Here is a 20,937-nt window from a genome sequence, read left to right on the forward strand (position 1 = left end):
AAAAGACTTACAGAAGATTAAACTAGATGTCACAGCCTTGGACCACAGGGTAGAAACCCTGGAGGACTCCAAAGATTCCTAACAGAGTGAACTGGGGGCTCTGAGCAAACAAATAATCTTGCTGCGTGAGCAGAACCGTGATTTACAAACGCACCTGGAGGTTCTGTAAAATCGTTCCAGAAGGTAGAACATAGGGAAGGATCCGGGGGGAGGTGAGGGGGGGGCACCACAGGCAGAGTCAGACAATATTCAATTGTTCATCAAGCATCTCTTAACGCACATACTGCCAGAAGGGTACGAGTCCAACATAATTCTTTACCGGACACATATGATGGGACCTACTATTTCCCCCGGATATCCTCACTTGTCTATGTTACTACTGACAGAAAGAGACCGTTCTGACTGTGGCTTGCAAAAAAGGCCTGATACTTTTTGAAGGGAACACAGTTCATATCTACCAGAACTTATTGCTGATTATTCTTCAGTAGCAACATTTTCTACAACAGGTCACTTCCTTTCTGAGACCCAAAGACATCAAATAATGGTGAGGCTACCAATTTTGTCTCATTTTAAAATGTGAGAAATCTCCGCACTGATTGCATACCATCACAGACACTTGAGGGATTCTGGGACTGAAAAAGGAGGAGGCAGAACCGGGCTTCCCCACAGCCGCAGACCCGGGATGAGGCTGCCAGAGGCCTAGAATAAACCAATGGTGCACTTTAAAACACTGTTGCAATAGAGCCAAATCATCCGCAGATGTAATCGCCTTGGAGAGGAAGTTTTCCTGTTCACAATCATGGACACCCACTTTTGAAAACTGAGACTTTCCCTTCTCTTCCCATTGGGCAATTGGGAATCAGCAGTGAGCAGTGAGCTCCAGACGCTTCACTGGCTCCCCATTAGGAAGCGGATCCAGTTTAAATCCCTGACCCTGATGCATAAAGCTCTGCACGGATCAGGAGCGGGATATCTGCAGCGGAGATTGACTTTTTATCGTCCAGCTCGCTCCCTCCGCTCGGAAGCCCTCTTTAAAGCGGTGGTCCCACGGGTGAGGAAGGCCCGTGCGGGAGGGCGGTCTTTTAGTTGCAGAGCCCCCCAGCTTTGGAATCTGCTTCCACTTTCTCTCCGGAGTACTGCCAATCTGCTCCAGTTTAGGAGGGGCCTGAAGACCTGGCTTTTCAACTCCTAGTCTGTTTTAACTGCTTATTGTTTTTTTGTTTTGTTCTGATGTCTGTTTTTAGCTGTGTTGTGTTATTTCATTATGAGTTGATGGTGGAAAGCGTCGGGACACTCCTTTCGAGTAGCTGCACGCTATACAAAAGCTTGATAACATAACATAACATAACAGTGAAGGTGAGCTCCAAGACCAGGAGACTGGATGGAGGCCATTGTGGGCTGCCTGGGGGCCGTTTATCAATGCATGGCCTGGGATGGAGAGTGAGGGTATCATGGGTGAATATTGATTTTGGGTACTCAAGATTGACGCAGGTTGGATCAAAGGGGCCCCGGACCCTGGTCAGGGAAGGGAGGAGGTGTTCATTGTTTTGTCCAATTAACTGAAAAAAGTCAAATAATGATTTGGAATTAAACATATCATTAAACAAAGTAATAAAGCACATAATTTATCAGACTTAGAGACTCTGGCCAAATAAAGTTGATTAGCGCGAAAGAGTATTTTAAGGAAGACCCTTTTTAGTGGTTAGGTAGAAAAACCTATCCTCTCAAAAAAATATATATGGATTTAGTTTATAAATCTTAATTATTTTTGCATCAGGAATATATTAACTCAGTTTGCAAGGCATGATAAAAGAGAAATATCTAAGATTCTGATTGTTTTATATACTTATATATTTATCAAGTTTTGTATAGCGTGAACTTGACCCGAGGGTATCAGAGAGCTTTACAGAGGTAGCACAGACAGCAAGCACATGAGGTACATATGGAGTACATAAGAGGAATACAAAATACGTAGTGACAGTAGCTAAATGAGGAATAAGGTAAACAGTAGGATATGTGAATGATATAGATCAGAGGTAGATAAGGTAGCACAGCAGCAGTTTCATGAGGTGCATAAGAAGTATGCATAAAGAAATAAAATACAAAAATATAAAGTGACAGTATATAAAAGAAGAATACATTAGGCAGTAAGATATGTGTACAGTTCAGATCGGAGGTACATTTGGCAGCATGTTTTAGGCCTGGGGTGGGAGAGGGGGTGTGAAGGTACAATTTCTTTTCGAAATAGAGGTGTTAAGATTCATTGGGGGTTGTGAGAGAGGAGCAACAAGCACAGTAATTGGCTCAGGGGAGAGGGTTTAGGTATTTATTGAGAAGAAGTAGTTCACGTTTTTTCTTGAAGTGTAGGAATGAATCAATGTCACCTAAATCCTGGGGTAGCAAATTACAGATTCTCTGGCATTCCCAGAGAAGGAACAGTTGCATGATTTTTTCTCTCTTAAATTTAATTTGGTCGGAATCAGGAGTGGAGTATTCGAGCTACGAAGAGGTCTCTTTTGGCCAGCTTTTGATAGTTTGTTAGCTAAGTAGATTGTTTTTTCATTAAAGAGGACTTTGTGGGTTATGCAGGCCGTTTTGAATATACATCTTGCTTCGATGTGTTGCCAGTTGTGTCAAATCAAATCAAAGTAAGCTTTATTCGGTTTTTTGATTAAAACCATACAAGCAGCAAAAAAAAGAAATACATACATGTATAAATGACTCAACATATCATTACAAAGTAAAGACGAACCAGCTATTAAAGCAGACTAAAATCAAATTAACAGTTCAGCTGAAAGAAAAAGGGTACATGTACAACCAAGAAAAGGGTAGGAGGTTAGTATCACAAGATTCGTGAATTCTCGTTTCACCAGAAATGGTGATTCCATGTCATTTGCCTTAGGGACGAATGGAGCCGGGGGCCGGGATAAAAATCGTACAAGTCCCAGATGCAAATGAGGCCATCTCCCTCTTTGGACTGGGAAGATCGCAAATAGGGGACAATATTCGTATTCTTGAATTTAATTAAGATCAAGTCGCCCGGGATGTCTTTGGGTGACGTACCCAGCCACCCCACCCTCCTGACGCTCAAGATGCCGCCATCCAAATCAGGTGGAAGTGGTCTGTTTTGTTTTAGCCAGGAAATGGCTTTGTTGAGCAGGTCCCGGTGGGTTTCAAATTTGCCCTGACTGAGTACAGGGACCCCAGAGAGAACAGACACGTAAGGGGCGGCTTCTGGAGGTAAGTTAATCCGTGTCCTGCTTTCAAGTGCAGTTCTGCGGGCTCTATGGGGTGCAGGTGCAGAGTTATGTGTGGTATTATTTGATATGGACATGAGGGGTACAAGGGTTTGAGCTTTTGTGCGTGTCGTAGTCTTGAACTTTTCAATGTTACTATGGGGAAAAGAATGATTAATGGATATAGCTGTTGTTTCAGTTGGGGTATATTTCCTTGATATTGTGTTTTCAAGACTGGTCAGCCTGTCTCCTAGATTGTTGATTTTTGTGACCAGGGGTGAAAGTAGAGTTGATAACAGCTGCTCGATGTGGGCCAGTAAGGTCAAATGAAGAGGTGAAACTGAGTCAGGTATTCTGTTCAGAGTCTCGATCGGGAGTGATATAGGATGGTTGGAGGGAGTTAGTGAGGGGGTAGTACACAATTTACCGGCATTAGAAAGGATCTCAGTGTCATTGGCGTGTTTCTCATTAAATTCTCTACCCATTTTGCCGGGCGTAGATAGGTCCTGGACATAGTTTGTACCACACAGGGCATTCAGCTCCTCCCAGATGGACATGGTGTGAGGGAATCGGAGCCGCAGCAACAACAATATTACAGTTTCGGATCACAGATGCTATGATAACAAAATAGCTCAGTACCTCCACCTTCTTCGTAGCCAAGAGGGGTGGCCCGTCCCGGCCTCCTTGTGCCTCTGAGGGCCACAGAGGGCCCGCCCTTTGCCCGGGCTTAGCCCGGCGTCGCCCCCGCGCGTCCCGCGAGGCGGTAGCAGCAGCCGTCTGATAAGCGCCTCCGGGCGCGGGATCCTGACGCGTCAATTCGCGTCTCTGGCAGCACCAAGGGACGCTGGGTAATGTAGTTTGCCCCCACTCTCCCCGCTCTGCGTCCGCGGTGTCAGAAGCGGCTGCGGCGGAGGAGAGCCGTGAAGATTATGGGCCGTGAGTCAGGGACTGAGACCTCCCACGGTCTCCAGGAAATGCCCCCAACAAGCAGATGCCCCCGCTCGGCCGCAGCAGCAGCCGTCTGATAAGCGCCTCCGGGCGCGGGATCCTGACGCGTCAATTCGCGTCTCTGGCAGCACCAAGGGACGCTGGGTAATGTAGTTTGCCCCAACTCTCCCCGCTCTGCGGCCGCGGTGTCAGAAGCGGCTGCGGCGGAGGAGAGCCGTGAAGATTATGGGCCGTGAGTCAGGGACTGAGACCTCCCACGGTCTCCAGGAAATGCCCCCAACAAGCAGATGCCCCCGCTCGGCCGCAGCAGCAGCCGTCTGATAAGCGCCTCCGGGCGCGGGATCCTGACGCGTCAATTCGCGTCTCTGGCAGCACCAAGGGACGCTGGGTAATGTAGTTTGCCCCCACTCTCCCCGCTCTGCGGCCGCGGTGTCAGAAGCGGCTGCGGCGGAGGAGAGCCGTGAAGATTATGGGCCGTGAGTCAGGGACTGAGACCTCCCACGGTCTCCAGGAAATGCACCCAACAAGCAGATGCCCCCGCTCGGCCGCAGCAGCAGCCGTCTGATAAGCGCCTCCGGGCGCGGGATCCTGACGCGTCAATTCGCGTCTCTGGCAGCACCAAGGGACGCTGGGTAATGTAGTTTGCCCCCACTCTCCCCGCTCTGCGGCCGCGGTGTCAGAAGCGGCTGCGGCGGAGGAGAGCCGTGAAGATTATGGGCCGTGAGTCAGGGACTGAGACCTCCCACGGTCTCCAGGAAATGCCCCCAACAAGCAGATGCCCCCAGTTGTGTCTCTTGAGTGTGTGAGTGACGTGATTGAAGCGACTCTCTAAAGAAAGTAGTATGGCCACTGCATTGAGTTTAGTTTTTATAGGGATAAGGTGTAATTTAGGGGAGCCTGTGTTTGTTGTGTTACCGTTGTCCAGCTTGGAGAGGACTAAGGATTGCACCACAGTCTTTAGGTCTTCAAGGGGGATTAATGGTTTGATTTTATTATTTTTAAGGCTTTTCAATGAGTAGAGAGTACTTTTAGCAGACGCATTAAAATGTTCTTTCATGTTTAGGTTTCTGTCAACTGTGATAGCTAGGGATTTTGACAGAGTTTGAGATGGATAGTTTACAGTTTAATGCAGTGAGGTTGTCAAGTCGGATATGGTCAAGATAAGACTTTACTTTTGGTTGGAGGAAGAGGAGTTTGGTTTTGTTGGAGTTGAGCTTAAGGTGGTTGCTGATCAACTAAGCTTGTACTTTGTTTAAGTGCTGTATGTCATTAGCTAATAATTTGTATGTAGATTTGGGTGTCATCTGCATAAAGGGGGTAGGCAGTTTGGTCTTGTAAGGGTTCCATATGGAGGTTAAATAAGGCAGGAGATAGGATTGATCTTTGGGGAACTCCTTGAGATGCATTGCTGTTGAGGTGGAGTTCTCTAGTTTAATTAGTTGAGTGCGTTGGTTCTGAAAAGAAGCAAACCCCTGAAAGACTGTGCCATTAACGCCTGCACGTTGGGAGAGGGTATTTAGGAGAATATCATGGTTAACTGTATCATAGGCCACTGAGAGGCCCAGGAGGACTAGGAGGCAGGCCTGGTTATCATCTAGTGATCTGTGGAGGTTGGCTGTGATGTTCAGTATTGCAGTCTCTATACTGCAGCCTTTCCTGAACCCAGAATGAATGGTGATGTGCAGGTTGTATTTTTCCATGTGGTTGTTGAGTTGTGCAAGCACACATTTTTCTATAGTTTTGGTGCGGAGAAGGAGGTTGGCTATAAGTCTGTAGTTATTAAGGACATGGTGGTCAGCTACAGGCTTTTTGATGAGGGGGTGACTAGGCTGAGTTTCTGAGAGGCCGGCATGGAGCCACTGGATAAAGATAAGGATTATTTTAGTCCTTGCAGTAGAGATGATGTGCTTGTGATTTTTGACAAGCGCTGAGGGTAGGGGTCGGAGAAATGGGAAGCTGCAGGGCACAAGTCCTAAAAAAAGAAGTGGGGGGACGCGGTCACAGGAAGTGACGTCACAAGAGGAAGTGACGTCATGAAAGGTGGCTTGCACCATTGGGCTCAAAGCCTTCCCTCCTCACCCATTAGATGCGATTGCATCTTAGGAGTAAGGGCGAGAGCAGCGTACTGTGAGCTCCGAGCTCCTCATCCCAGAGAGGCCAAAGAGTGAAGTCCAGCTGTTTGGCAGGGGGGACAGCGTCCACCCGGTAAAATAAGTGGGGGGATGCCGTCCACCCGCATGGTACCCCGACTCGAGCCCTGGGAAGCTGGCTTCATGCAAGCAAGTATTGTGAGGACTTCTTCTTCGGGGATAATGTTGAATTTGGTCCAGTCAGCCTTGTTTTTCATTTGCAAGCAGTTGAGGTTGATGTTCTGGATTGCTGAGGAACTGAATGTAGGAGGGCCGTCATTAGTTGGCGGTGTGGCATTGGAAAGGCCCTGTTAGCGGGGGCATCTGTGGTACCGGGTGGGGAGGAGGACGGGTTTCGTGAGAAATCGATGTTAGTTATTTTTTGGAGAAGAGGGCTGTCAACTATTCGCAGCACTTAGTAGAGCTATGAATTTAAGGGGTCTTGGAGTCTGCTACAAAGGAAGAGTAAATGCTGACTGTGACTACAAAGAGTGTCGTTTATTGTGCGTTTGTCCAAACTGTTGCCTCAAAGGAGATTTTATCGGGGAGTCTTTTTAATTATGTGAATATAAGATCGATTTCAGAGATGATTATATCGTGTTTTACTATTGTAAATCATTATTCTCTTATTAAATTAACTTTTTTTGATTTAATTTATGAAATATTAAGAAACTGCAATTAATATACGTCAGTAAACTTTTTTTGTAATTCTGATTTTAGAATGTCATTATGATGGTTGCGAAACGCCTATTTTTGTTGTAATCCACGTGATTGTGACAGTACATTTTCTGTACCACTGCTACTTCTAAGAATTGAGGGTCTGGCGTTCTCAGCAGTGGTAATCTCGGTGTTGTGCATCCGGTGTAGTGCCAGATTGAGGTAGTGGTGTGAAGGTACTAGGGTGCACCGCAAGAAGGCACATTCCCTGTCTGAATTGCAGCTCGAAAGACTTCTACGCGTTTTCCCCAGTAACTGTCAGTGAATGAGAAAAATCTTTAAGAATGTTCCAGGATTAAGAGTCGCTGGTTGGTGTGTGCGCGAGAGCGGAAGGGCCTCCTTATCTGCCCGCCTTCCCTCCTGGTGCCGCGGGACTTCGGCCTCCTGTCGTCGCCGGAGACGCACTTTGTCCCTCGGGGCGGCCATGGAGAGGGGTGGTCTCTGGGAGCAGCTGGGAGGAGGGAGGGGGCGCAGGTGCCCCGGGCGGGGCCGCCTTTAAGCAGCCCGCCTGCGTCACGGGCCAGGAATGTCGCTGCGTGCCTGGCCCATGACACGAGCCTCCGAGCGCTGCTGCGCTGAGCTCATTCATGCCAGCGGCGGGCGTGGAGGCGCAGCGCAGGCAGGGGAGGAGGGGGAACAACACTGGCTGCTGGGGAGCGGAGACACGCTGCCTGCTGAACACGAGCAGCAAGGCACACGACAACAGCTCAGCAGAGGAGCAGCAGTCGGTGCGCAGGCACAGCAGCAGACCACGAGCCACACCGAAGGGACACGGCGCGGGCACTGACTAGCATTGGAAGCCGATGGGCCACGTCACAAGCGTCGGAGGCACGGCATAGGCTGTAGCCCCCGTAGCAGGCGCGGGGGGTCTAGGTGCAAGGATAACCGGTGCACAGTGAAAGATGCAGCAGCAGCTCTGACTGCGCCTAGAGCTGGATGTACCGTGTGCCCCTCTGACTTGGAGACTGCGAGTTCTTCCACCGTGGGCAGCTCCACCCACAATGCCCTCGGAGCTGGCCCTCGACCCGGCGGCTGACGCGGGGCTATGGCGCGGGGCCCACCGGGTGCCAATGAAGCTGAAGGTCCGGACACAGAGGATGAAGGCCACCAGAAGGGACATGCGAGGTTGGTAGATGCAGGAGGGGTGCTGGAGAGGGGGAGTAATGCGCTGCGGCAGCACATGAAATGTATCTCAGTTCTCGGGTGGACCCTTATTACGTGTGAAGGAAGCTAGTTATATATTCTCGGTGTGAGGGAAGATTGCATTGCTGCTGCCGTTGTTTATGTACCCGAATGTAGCATGGCTTGCACTGCTACAGTCCATGCTGTAGCTGTACCCGGTTTGGTAAGAGGTGCATACACCGATCCTGTTCAGTTGGTGTCCTGCCTGAAATAAATCTTGTCTCTACGTAGAGGTTCTGAACGAAGCTTGCTCTGCCGCCGTCACTCACAGCGGCACGTTTTTGTGAATGAAGCTTGCACTGCGGTTGCACATCTATCGTTTATACACTAGGCTTGCCTCTTTTGCCTAAACTGAGATTCTGTGAGCTTGCCCCTCCCAGTCTGTGCTTGTTTCGTATGTAAATGAAGATTTGCTAGAAACAGAAATATAGAAGTTCAGGTACCCCACGTCACTGTCCTAGATTAGCAGTTTGCTGCAGAGAAGTGCTGGTACTGTCCCTTCCATTTTGAAGAAGTGTGGGTACTGCGAACAGACAGTATCTACCCATTATAAGCACTGATTACACTGCTACACGTGCTGCGTTTGCTCTGTAAGTGAAGGAGGCTACGTTTGTGTTCCTGTTGCCTTTGTAGCACACGTTCTGTGATTGATGGAGGCGTGCTGTGCTGTACCGGTGCTGGGAAGTCTGTGATGTCAGTGGTGCTTGCTTTGCTAATGCTCGTGGTGCTTATCCTCTATGTGAGAAAGTTTGTTGTATATGAAGTTTATTTTGGGCACGGTGAAAGCTTACACTAATGTTGCCATTGATGCGGGTGTTGTGTGTATGTGTTCAGGAAGCCTGCACTGCCGGACCTATTCCTGAGTGAACCTTGCACTCAGTCGCCGAAGGTCTACCCTTTTGTGTGGGTGAGGATGGAGGAGCGTTTGCTGTGCTGCAGCTGCTCATCACTGGTGAGTGAGTTGTAGTCTGTCGCTGCTGTATCTCTTCTGTCTGAGGGAAATATCTGTGTGCTTGCAAGTGTCCATTCCTTATGTGTTCGCTGTGCTATGTGTAAACTTGCGCCGCTGTCGCGTGTAGGTGTGTGGCCAATGCATTGACTTTCTGCCTTTGGGTTTGTCGGTATACCAGCTTTCTCCACTGCTGGCACTGTGGTGCGTGTCTGTTACTGCGTCTCTGTGGGCGCGTGTGTGTGTGTGTGCCCACTCATTGGGACCGGCCGGGTCAGTCAGCGTATAGATAGTAAAACCTGACTGGGCCGGACTTACCCTGTATTGTGTCAGAACCTGGGTATTGCGGTTCGGTCTCCTACTCCTCAGTGTGTTATTAAGCTGTTCTGACGTAGATTAGAAATATGTATTTTAGTCTTCTGCCCAACACCTGCAATTTACCTGAACATCCAAGTCGACATCGAGGTAAAATAGCGAATTCACACCTCATGAGTGGCTGGGCCCAGTAAAGATCGATGTATGGATAGACTGTTTATGCCGTCGCAAGATCGATGTATGGATAGACTGTTTATGCTGTCGCAGCTTTATTTATTTGTGCGAGTGGCGCTTGCACTTAAATTCCATGCAGTACCTCTTCTGTGTATGTGAGACGCTTGCACGACTGCTCCCCATACTCTATCTGTTCTGTGAGTTCGTGAAGTGTGTGTCAGCTCGCTGTGCTTTACCTGAAGGAAGCTTGCACTGTGGTTGGAAGTGCTCGCCTACGACCCGACCTGCACTTGATATATATATATATATATATATATATATATATATATATATTATATATATATGTGTATATATATATATATATATAGTACAAATGCACTGTTCAGTGCGCTAACTTTTCTGTACAGCTGTCCATGTTTTGTACTGCACGTGCTGTACCATCTTTTATGAGTGAAGCATGCGTCACCCAGCGCCGTGTACACTGGAGCGTGGCCACAGCTCTCCGAAACGAGTGCCCTTTCAGTTTTAGCATATGAAGTCATCTTGCCCTGAGGGAAAGGGGCTCATAGGGCCTGGCTGCTGGCCTGAGTGTAGGGCGGACAGACTTTCGCAATGAGGTGTCTGCGGGGTGCTGGCGGCGAGCCTTCGTGACGCTGTGTACACAGGATGGGGTATGATGTCACCTTCACCACGAGGGGCCACCCTGTGAGTTCAGCAGTGCTCACTGACCAAGACTTCCCCTTTCCTCAAAACCGTGTGGAACTGAGGTCATGTGTGGAGCTGTGCCCGAGGTGCTCGCCCCTTCCATGAAGCACCTCTGTTATTTCACTGCTGTTGGACACACACAACTCTGACTGGCCTGTCCTACAGCTCCTTCTATTCTTTTACTAAGACAGGCACTCACTTCACCGACTGCACAGCAGTTCCGGCGTACTACGCCCTTGTCTTCCAGTATTGACAACAACACACAAATATATCTACCAGTGAACTAAACTCACCAAAAGCTCCATGTCACACGGATGTCGCGCAAACTGTTGTTCCACGTCTGTTAGTTCAGTTGGGTGAACCAGGACTACAACTTCCAGAATGCCCCATTATTAATCAGTAGCACAGGTGAATTAGTCATCTGGTAACTTTACTATATACTTTGTTCTAAGAATATGCCCGCCATTCCCTGCCAGAGAGCCTTCCCCCACGCATTTCGGCAATTTTTTGGGACTGGAAGGCGCCTCAGCACTCACATTCACCAGTTGTGGGGTTCCTGTCTGTGGCTAAGTGATGGCCTTGCTCCCCCACCCCGCATTGAGTCACCTGTGAAGGCCCCGTGACTTCATTTCCGTGTGAAGGGGGTGATGTCACGGGGAAGCACAGAGGAAGCCACTGATGAGCTGGAGTACCTCGGGCATTCCAGTGAGCTGTTAGCCCTCCCCTTCGTTTCTACCAGCGAACAGCACGTGACGCGTGCTCTAAATAGAAGCTGCAGTCAGGCAAGTCGGGGCGAGGGGAGGGGGCACGCGGTGTCACGAACATTGCATTTGAGGGAGATTAATCCAGTGCACGCAGATAAGGTATCCATTGGAATGGAAATACCGAAATGACCACACTCCTTATGCCCCTTAGCCGAATAATTCTGCAGTGCCTCATTCCACCATAAACCAGCAATAACATCCAACATGTGTTGTGAAGCAGAGTTTGCTGTAATGCCCATCGCGCGTCCAGTTTCAGCTTCCACTGAGAAATTTCTCTTCTCTAAATGCTTGTGTAAGAAAGAGTACATTCTCATGCTGTTGTGTTGTCACGGCAGGGGACTTCTGTTCTCTTGGTTCCTGAAGTGTAGGCGAGCTGTTTCTCACAGTCAGCCTCTTGTCTTCCCGTCACTACAGGGTGGTCTCTGCCGTTTCCTTTCTTACTGGTACTCCATTTATTCCTTGACTGCCATTACACCTTGTTAACCCAGTTTATCACGTCACTTTGCTATTTGCATAAACAGTCTGTGGAAGACATTTCTCATTTTGGGTAAACAAAAATACATGACGTCGGACAGCCTCCATTTTGCATAAACAAACCGCCTCACGACGGTGCAGGCTCCATTTTGAGTAAACATAGGTATAAGTTATGGGGCTGCCCCTTTTTCACCCACAGCGCGTCGAGGAGAGAAGGTGAATAAACTGCGAGGTTAACATATTTACATATCGGGTATATTGGGACAGAAATAGGTTGAATGAATGAAAATAGTATTTCGATGAAGTACTGCTCTTCTCAGAGGCTGGCCAACATCCCTTTCCTAGTGGCATGCAGAAGACCACCTTTTCTTTTTCCGTCATTCATTTCGTCCTGGTTCAGGTCGCCTCCACTGTCTGCTGATCCACAGCTGTGGGCAGATGTCGTGGCACCAGTCTTAACTGGTGACAGTTCTATATATTACACAATGTTCAAAAACTCACATTCTGTAGGTAGGAACAATTGATAACTGTTAAGCTTCAATTTCTTACTTCGCAACGAAGTATCCATCCTTTCTAAGTGTCACCCCTCTGAGTAAATGTCTGTTCTTGTTTGAATGGTTGGTTGAAAAAATCCTACCTAGAATTTGATTCTGGATAGACTTTCTGTGCCTCATTCATAATTATGGTTACCATGTGGCCATCTCACCATGACCACTATATTCGAGCTTTGTGCTTCCATGTTATGAATATTGTAATCTGCTACATTAGCCCTTGGTGTCCATTGAAAGTCCAGATGGGCTGAATCCCTCCCACATTTTCAGCAAACTACTATGCATTGGAGTTCATTGTTAATGAATTTATCTTATGTGGATATTCTGAAAGCATGCATAGATCTGATCCACCTGTGTGATTCCATTTAGTTTAATTCGGTTTAACAAATACTGCAGTTGCCACAATAGACTCATTGTTATACAAAAGGCTGGGGCCAGAACATGGTGTCCTGTGTGAAATGGAATCTTTTGGTCTGGATGCTCTTAAACAAGCTCTCATCTGCCTCACTGAACTGAACATATCCTCCCTAAAGAACCAATAAAAAAACTGTCATAGGTTCTCTCTACCTGGTTCCCCTAAATGCCCATGGCCAAGTGTGAAATAGCTATTCAACTCAGAGGGCTGAAAGGCTCACTTATCATAATGCTGAGGTGGCAAATATCTGTAGCAATGTAGAGGACTGAGCCTCGATGGTGACATGCTAAGCAAATCTTTCTCTTTAAGTGCATAGAGACCGTATGGCATTCAGAGAGTGCTACAAATCTGCACTCATTATCTACTAAGCTTTCTGCTCCCATGTCATCAGAACGATAAACTTGCCCCAAGAGACAAGACCTATTGTTATACTCCAGCGCTCACAATTTTCTCAGGTATCGTGCTCTTTTTCCAAAGTACAATTGTAGTTTACCTCGTCATAAGGCATACTTTCAGGAGAATGTGGTTCCATAATTATTTTTCCTTTTGTTTGAAACTGCTTTTGTCTGAACACCACAGAACATAAATAGGTATCATGCATTTGTTGTGGAAATGCTCCGTAAAAAGTAATAGACCAGGAGGCAGCAAGTTGTGACTCTCTTCCCCTTTTAGAATTCTACCATATACTCATTTTTGTTTGGAGAGAAATGGTGTTGTTATTTATTACCCAACAAGAATTTCCCTTAAATGCAGAAAGGAAAAATCTCTGCTGTTGGTTGTAGATAAATATTAAATCATGAGCATACCCTCTCACAATATCTTGTCATCACTTAGTCACCCTTTTAGGGGATTATTGTGGGAAATCCCCAGAGTTCAAGCGTTGGCTGAGGATCTTTTCCCATCCATTGTGCAGGCAATAGGCATGAATCCTGAGGGCTAGTACAACGATTACTTGAGGGCTAGTACAAAAAGCAATTAGTCTCAAAGACTAAACTCGGGCCCAAGCCTAAAGAACATTTGTAAGTTATTATATACTTTTTCAATTCTCCAATCTGACAGCTACAGATAAAGAACTATTTGACACCCTCTCTGACCACTGCCACAGCAAAATTGCCACCATCTTTAACTTTGATCAACAACCCCCCACTCTCAACCTCAACCTACCAGCGAACACCAGCTAGTTGATGACCACCTGCTCCTCGTTCACCACTCAGACAACCACATCCATCATGTCATCCATCCACTCTGGGGCGCACACTGACCCCGGCCCCCACCATCTGTTCAGTCTCAGAACTAACCCAATCAGCATGGAACTCAACAGCATCCTCAATACCTCCACCGCGACATTCCGAGACAGATTGAAACACGCATAGATCAGACCTCTCCTAAAGAAACCCTCTCCCGGCCCTAGCAACCTAATAAACTACTGACCGATCTCCCTGCTCCTCTTCCCCAACAAACATCTCACTGAGTACCTGGAACAAAACCACTTACTTGACATATCAGTGATCTCCTTCCTTTTAGAAGGAGCCTAAAAACACGGTATTTTCCTCAGAGTTAGGTGTCTGGCTACAGTATGGCCCAACGGATGCCTGTTATGCTGAGTTACTAGCGCCAGGATGCCTGTCAGGTGACAGTGCGCTTTAGAAATTCAATAAATAAATACATTGACGGCTCACAATCAGGATTCCAGGCCAATCACAGCACTGAGACCTCGTTGATCACCACCACAGAAGCTATCAGAACTCTCCTCAACATTAAAGAAACTGTAGCCCTGATCCTCCTCGACCTCTCTGCTCCATTTGACACTGTCTCTCACCACACTGTCATCGACAAAGTCTACAGCATTGGCGTACAGCAAAGCTCTCTCAAATGGATCACATCCTTACTCACAGGACGCACACAGAGCATCAGACTTCCCCCTTTCACCACCGCACACAAGGACATCAAGTGCAGCGTACTCCAAGGATCATCCCACAGCCCCACCCTGTTCAACATCTACATGACCCCCCTCGCAGACGTCTTCAAATTCCACAGACTCAACATAGTCTCCTGTGCAGATGACACTCAACTCATACTCTCGGTCACTGAGGACCCAGCTAATGCCAAAACCAACTTCTGCAGCTCCATGACCAGCATAGCTAACCGATGAGGGACAACTGCCTCAAACTCCGCTCCGACAAACGGAAGTACTGATCTTCGGGATGACCACCTCTGTATGGGACCACCGCTGGTAGCCGGCAGAACTCGGACCAACACCCACACCAACAGTCCGTGCATGCAACCTCAGCATCATCCTTGACAGCCAACTGACCATAAAACGACAAGTCAACGCAGGTACCTCCTCCTGCTTCTACACCCTCTGCATGCTCCACAGAATTTTCAGATGGATCGCAATCAACACCAGAAAGATTGTCACAGAGGCCCTCGTCACCAGCCACCTCGACTACGTTGACACCCTCTATGCTGGGATCCCCACCCAGCACCTCAGAAGACTACAGACCATACAGAACACCACAACCAGACCCATCCTGGACCTCCCCAAATGGACCATCATCACCCCAAAACCTCCACTGGCCCCCCATCCAGAAGAGATGCCAGTTCAAGATTCCCACGCACGCATACAAAGCTCTACACAATCAAGGACTATCCTACATCAACCATTGACCTTCACACCCCCCCTCCCCCTCATCCGCCTCAGCAGTGCAGTGGCAGCTCCTTCTCCTACATTGTTGCCAAGTCTTGGAATGACCTGCCCCTCCACCTCGTGTGGTACACTCCCTGGCAGACTTCAGAAAGAAACTCAAGACCTGGCTTTTCGATGGAGACACATCACCCTCCGCACTAGGGGTGACAGGGGGCTCTATACAAATATTGATTGATTCTCTTACTACAACTCCAGTGATAGTAACTGTTAAACATGCTTGGGGAATGGCCGAAGGAAAAAGGTACACATAATCCCTTCCCTTAGCTCCACTAGCCACTGTACACAAGCAGTTACTGAGTATGAGGTATTTGTAACCTGGAAACCACAACAAAGAGTCCCAGAGGACGTCAAGTGTCAGGTGTTTGACATCGTAGTGCTTCCAAGTCTGCTTAGAGCTAAATAGAGCATCTGACACTTAAGGTTGCAAGTGTGGTTACCCAATAGCCCTGGAATGAACAATTCATGCATTTAAATATTGCCTTGTTGACACCTCTACCTTCCCCAGCCTGTGTGTGTTGGTCTTCATGCAGGAAGCGTGCTGCCAGTACCATCAGGGTGTTTAATTCCCCTTTTATGGGCTGTTTGAACAGCACTGTTTTGGGGCTCTTAGTTTTATCCAGATTCATTTTTCCATGAAATGTACTTGCTGCTAGGGGAACCTGGTATTGGCCTCTTGCTTTTGCCTGCATCACACCATCCAACAATGACATATTCTTTAAAGTGATTTTCTGTCTACTAAAGTTTGAAAGTTTCTGTCGATTTATATTATAACATGTTTTTTTTGTTTGCTTAATGTTATTATTCATATAAAGTCACACAGTGAGGGGGTACGGTATTCTGCAGCCCTCCCACAATATGGAGATGCAAAGGAGCTCAAGGTCCCCTCCCTCATAATCTCTAATCTTTGGTGTTCCTGGTTGATGTGGAGTGTACTGACATGTATCTCTCCTTGTGCTCTACAGGTGGATTTGCTACTTTCTCATCCTGCTTTCCAGGCCTCTGTGAGGGGAAACCAGCTGCCATCTTGCCCGTCAGCATCTCGCAGCCTTGTTTGCCAGTGGCCAGCGTAGGACCCACTCGCATCTTGCCACACCTCTACCTGGGCTCCCAGAAAGACGTCCTCAATAAGGTATGGGCTTGTTGTGTTCCATGATGGAGGGAGACACATCACCACAAAGTACCAAAGGGTTGAGTCGGCTGGTGTGTCTCAGGAATCTTTGTATGTGGTTACTATTTTAGATACTGATACAATTTGGCCACCTTTTAGCAGTTCTAGATGTATACTATGAGTAATGTTGGTTCTATTGCATAGTGTGTTTCCTGTGTTCATTAGTAGTATTTGAAATAGTTCTGACGCCAGGCCGGCTCCTCAGACTTTTTTATGCTTTCATATTGCCAGGAAAGTGTACTAGGGAAAACCAAGCGCAGGTGTTATTGTGGGCTGAAGGCGAAATATGAGAAGGTACTCTGTGCAGGGAAACTGGTCTTAAAGCTTGTCCAATTCATGATTCCACCACTCATAGCTAATGCACGCTTCTTTTGTTTATAATATGGGGCCTTTTTGCCAAAATAATCATACGGGTTGAACTTTGGATACTCTGTAAAGTCTTTTGGTTTTCAACTCTTTATTTACTCCCAGTCAGTTATTGAGGCAGAGGTGGCAGACAGATTGCAATAGTGGATCAAGTTTGGTATGGCCCGTCTGCCCTAGTTTCCTAGTAACCCTAGTTGCAATAAGCAACAGTTTGGCTGATTTGCGCCTGTGTGGCCAAGTTTAATTGAACAACTCTTTGAAATGAGTACACTTTAATGCCAAACCGGGAGAGGGAACCACCAAGACCAAATATAGAAAGGATGTTTAAGGCAAGTTCACATAAAATGCTTGGGGTCCAGTTCAACTGGGCTTCTAAACTTCTGGCAGTCAGTGGTTAGGTACACATGGCACAGTCACTGGAATAGAACACTTGGGTGCAAAACTAGCTCTAATCCATTGCAGGATGACTGAATGCCAAATGTAATGGGCATCCACACCGTAACCTCCCTGGTGTACCAACTTCAGCAGCCAACCCCACGGAACAAGGGCTGGCTGTTATTACTATAGGGGCTAAGGCAGCCTGCAGAAGGGCCACATATTTTTAGAAGAGTTGCAAACTAGCTCCTGGGGATGGACTTTACCCATTATGCTGTCTGTACACAGTGTGTTGGTCAAATACACACCATCACACGTTACAACAACACACTGCATATGCAGAGTGCAAGGATCTCTTAATGGGCACTGCACACACAGTCTCTCCATAGCCTGGTATGAGGTGCTGTAGCCACCAACCAATACAATATTATCCATCATTGGTGCAGGAGGGCCAGATCCATTGCTGATTTTTTAACACAGTGTAAATGATTTCCATCTAGATTTACTGAATAGGAGTTTCACCTCATGTGGATACCTTGACGTAGGTCCAGCCCTCCTGGGTGGATACCCTTCCACTACCAGGATCATGGGAAACTTTAGATGCACCACACATTGTTTAGTCCTCTGAAGGCAAAGAAAAACACACACTAAGTCAGAAAATCGTAGATGAGGGCATGGTGGCAAACTTTTCCAAACTATAAACGGAAGAGGCATGTGAGAGCAGCAGTTTTCTACGCTGCTAGCATCATTTCCAGTCCCAAAATGTTTGTGTCCTAAGCCGTTGATTGTCATCATGGAAAAGAGCAGGCCAGTGAGGCCACATGTTCATGGGAACAAACGAGAAGCAAATAGACAATGGACCAGCTGCAAACAGGCCTTGGGTAGATCATGTCACGCCCTTTACGTAGTTAAATAGCCCTGTGGGTCCATTCTTAGGGTACGAGAAGCAGCAAGAAACTGTGCTCCAGGGATTCATGATTAGCCTTTGGGTCCCTGGCCAGTACCTCTGTGATCAGTGTTCTGATGTTTTGTGATATACAAATGTCAGTGGGAACAGTTGGCTTGGGGCAGTGTGGTGGTGGGTATTAGCACCCCTGCACCCACCACATGGAAAGTAATGATGCTAGGCGATCAGATACATTGGGCGACAGGCGATCAGATTGAGTAATCTGGATTTTGTTGAGAGAGTGGTTCTGATGTAGACTCTTTATAACTACCACTTGCCCTGCCGGTAAGGATTCCTAAAATGAGGGTTTTAGTCCAGTGATTCAGAAACATTTAATGCAATCTCTGGGTGATCATTTTTTAGAATTGCTTAAAGCAGCCAGTAGAATGCCTCTACTAAAGCTTTGAACAACACCATATATTTATTTAGGGCTTTTTTTTAAAAAACCCTGAAGATTTTGACATGTTGTGTCAGTATGGTGTACTTTAATAGTTTAGAATGAGACACGTAGAAAACCGAGCCCAGTGGGGTCTTTACCCAATCCCGAGGAACAGATATAAAGAAGGCCTGTATAACGACTTATTAGATCACAGGAAGAGGGACAAGACACGAGTGGCAGGAAGTTGGAGACTAGTTGTGTTTGGATGTGAAGAATTGTTAGTAACCTGACATTTTCCCACCCAGGACCTGATGGCTCAGAATGGCATTGCTTATGTGCTCAACGCCAGCAACAATTGCCCAAAGCCGGACTTCGTCTGTGACCGCCACTTCCTGCGCATCCCTGTTAATGACAACTACTGCGAGAAGTTGCTGCCCTGGCTGGACGAGAGTGTGGACTTCATCGGTAAGAAGGGGATGTGTATGTGGAGTGGGTCGGAAAGAGAGATCAGTGACGAGGCAGCTCAAATGCATGATACTTCTTTCCCACAGAGGCGGTCTTACCTTTATTAGGAAGTTTCCAGCAAGTAAACGGGCCTTGTGGACATTTGTGTAGCAGAACACAGCTACTCTCAGCCCCATTTTTTTGGTCTCATACAGATAAGGCTGTTCGTTTGCTTCTGTTAAAACTTCATATTCAATTTTGAATTCTGAAGAGAAGACTTCATTATCTCATTGCTTCTCATATCGAGTTCCTTGTTTCCCAGGCTCTCATTTCTCCACGAGTCTTCCGTGCAAAATCATGGGAGTTCCCTTCCCCCTCAAGAGCACTCTGACTTTTTCTTTCATTATTTCAGAACCTTGAGGTTTCCCTGTTCTTCACAGACCTTCACTTGCCTGTCTCCTTCAGAGATTGCCAGGCTGTTCTCTCCTCCCCAGAACCAGTCCTACTTTGAATTTCTTTCAGAGACTGACTAGCTGTTCCCTGCTTCCCAGAGACATACTGACTTTAACTTCTTGCTGAGAAGGCCTGTCTATTCTTCAGCTGTTTCTTTTTTTCTGCATCTGCTGCAGAGTATGACCTATTTCCAGCGGTCCATCTGGTCCTTTGTCTGTCTGTGTGTCTCCTGCAATGTGTCCTCTAGATCAGACATAGCTTTCACATGTCTGTGCGTCTGCTTCAGCAAATGTACCTCGTGGACCTCAGTACTCTGACCTTTCATTTCTTTGCAGAGAAGGCCAGGCTGTCCAGCTCTCGAGTGATTGTGCACTGCCTGGCTGGGATTTCCAGGTCTGCTACCATTGCGATTGCATACGTCATGAAGACCATGGGGATGTCCTCTGATGAGGCCTACAGGTACGTGAAGGCAACCTTGCATTTCCAGGGAACCATGAGAAAATGTGACACCGATCTTAGAGAGATCTGTGGAGCTGCAGCAAGAAGATGTACCTTCCTGTTCAGAGTTAATAGTTGAGTGAAACCTCTTAGGTAGGGCTGTCTGCTGTAAATGAGAACAGAGGGTGGGGAGGATATGGATTCCTGCAGTGATGTTGTATGAGAGATATTCTTCTTTCCACGCAGTGACATAGAGGGACAGAACACTAGAATGTTATTTATTCCTTAAAGTGATACTGTAAGCTAAAAGAATACCAGTTCCGTGAGATGTTATGTTTTTGGCATTGACACATTCAGCTCCAAACAATAGTAGTGCTGTCTATACAATGATATAATGAAATGACATAGAAGACAAAGAAACGGCTTGGGTGTTCTGTGCTTCATTCAGAGTATTGCACTATCCATGCGTCTCACTGTGATATGCTTCACATAGTCCGAAAGCGATGTTGTTTCATTCAGTGATGTATACTGCTCATATACTCTGGTTCACCCACAGCCTCAGCACCAGTTCGAAGTGTTTGATCTGCACACTTGCGTGTGAAAGTCCAGGTCACACTGATAGAGGAATTGCAGTCGTGTTTCAAGACAAAGGCACAATGACTATATATTTAAATCAATAAAATAATTTCTATTAATTATGATTAGTACTTATGAAATAATACTGACACAAATATGTACACATAGTATCAAAAATATGTTAATGAAATGGGGGTTACAATATCTGAACTAACAATAAGTTATTGCAAATCTACTGACTGCTTCCATGCAACATGTAACCGCGCAGAGTCACTCAGCTTTTAATTAATCTGGGAAGGAGCACGCTTTCTGAAGGCACAATTTTCCAAAAAGTGGGCTGGTCCCTTCGGGTCTCAAAAAGACAGAACTTCCTTTCTCATTGGTGGATATTTCTAAACATCAGAAGCAATTTCCTAGTTGCTGGTCCCTTCCAGGTTGCTGACTAGTTCACAAAAGGGTTGTGGTGATTTCATGAAAGCACTGCCCTAGGTGGCCATCTTAGCTTACACTTTTATAAATGATGAGA

At 47.0% G+C, this 20,937-nt stretch overlaps 1 protein-coding gene across 2 annotated transcripts in view; it reads left to right on the top strand.

The window, feature by feature from the left end:
* DUSP8 (dual specificity phosphatase 8) overlaps positions 1-20,937 on the top strand; it is a 92,555-nt gene that overhangs the window by 68,526 nt on the left and 3,092 nt on the right. Inside the window, exons 1-4 of one of the 2 annotated variants that reach the window (XM_078682757.1) lie at positions 7,553-8,155; positions 16,229-16,395; positions 18,806-18,965; positions 19,733-19,856. In XM_078682757.1, coding sequence (XP_078538883.1) covers positions 8,032-8,155; positions 16,229-16,395; positions 18,806-18,965; positions 19,733-19,856 — 575 coding nt within the window. In that variant the 5' untranslated portion in view covers positions 7,553-8,031. Of the gene's footprint in view, positions 1-7,552; positions 8,156-16,228; positions 16,396-18,805; positions 18,966-19,732; positions 19,857-20,937 lie in introns of those variants that run through there. The other variant, XM_078682756.1, reaches the window with a different exon arrangement.

Source organism: Lissotriton helveticus, chromosome 3_1 (assembly GCF_964261635.1).
Source record: "Lissotriton helveticus chromosome 3_1, aLisHel1.1, whole genome shotgun sequence".
Lineage (NCBI taxonomy): Eukaryota > Metazoa > Chordata > Amphibia > Caudata > Salamandridae > Lissotriton > Lissotriton helveticus.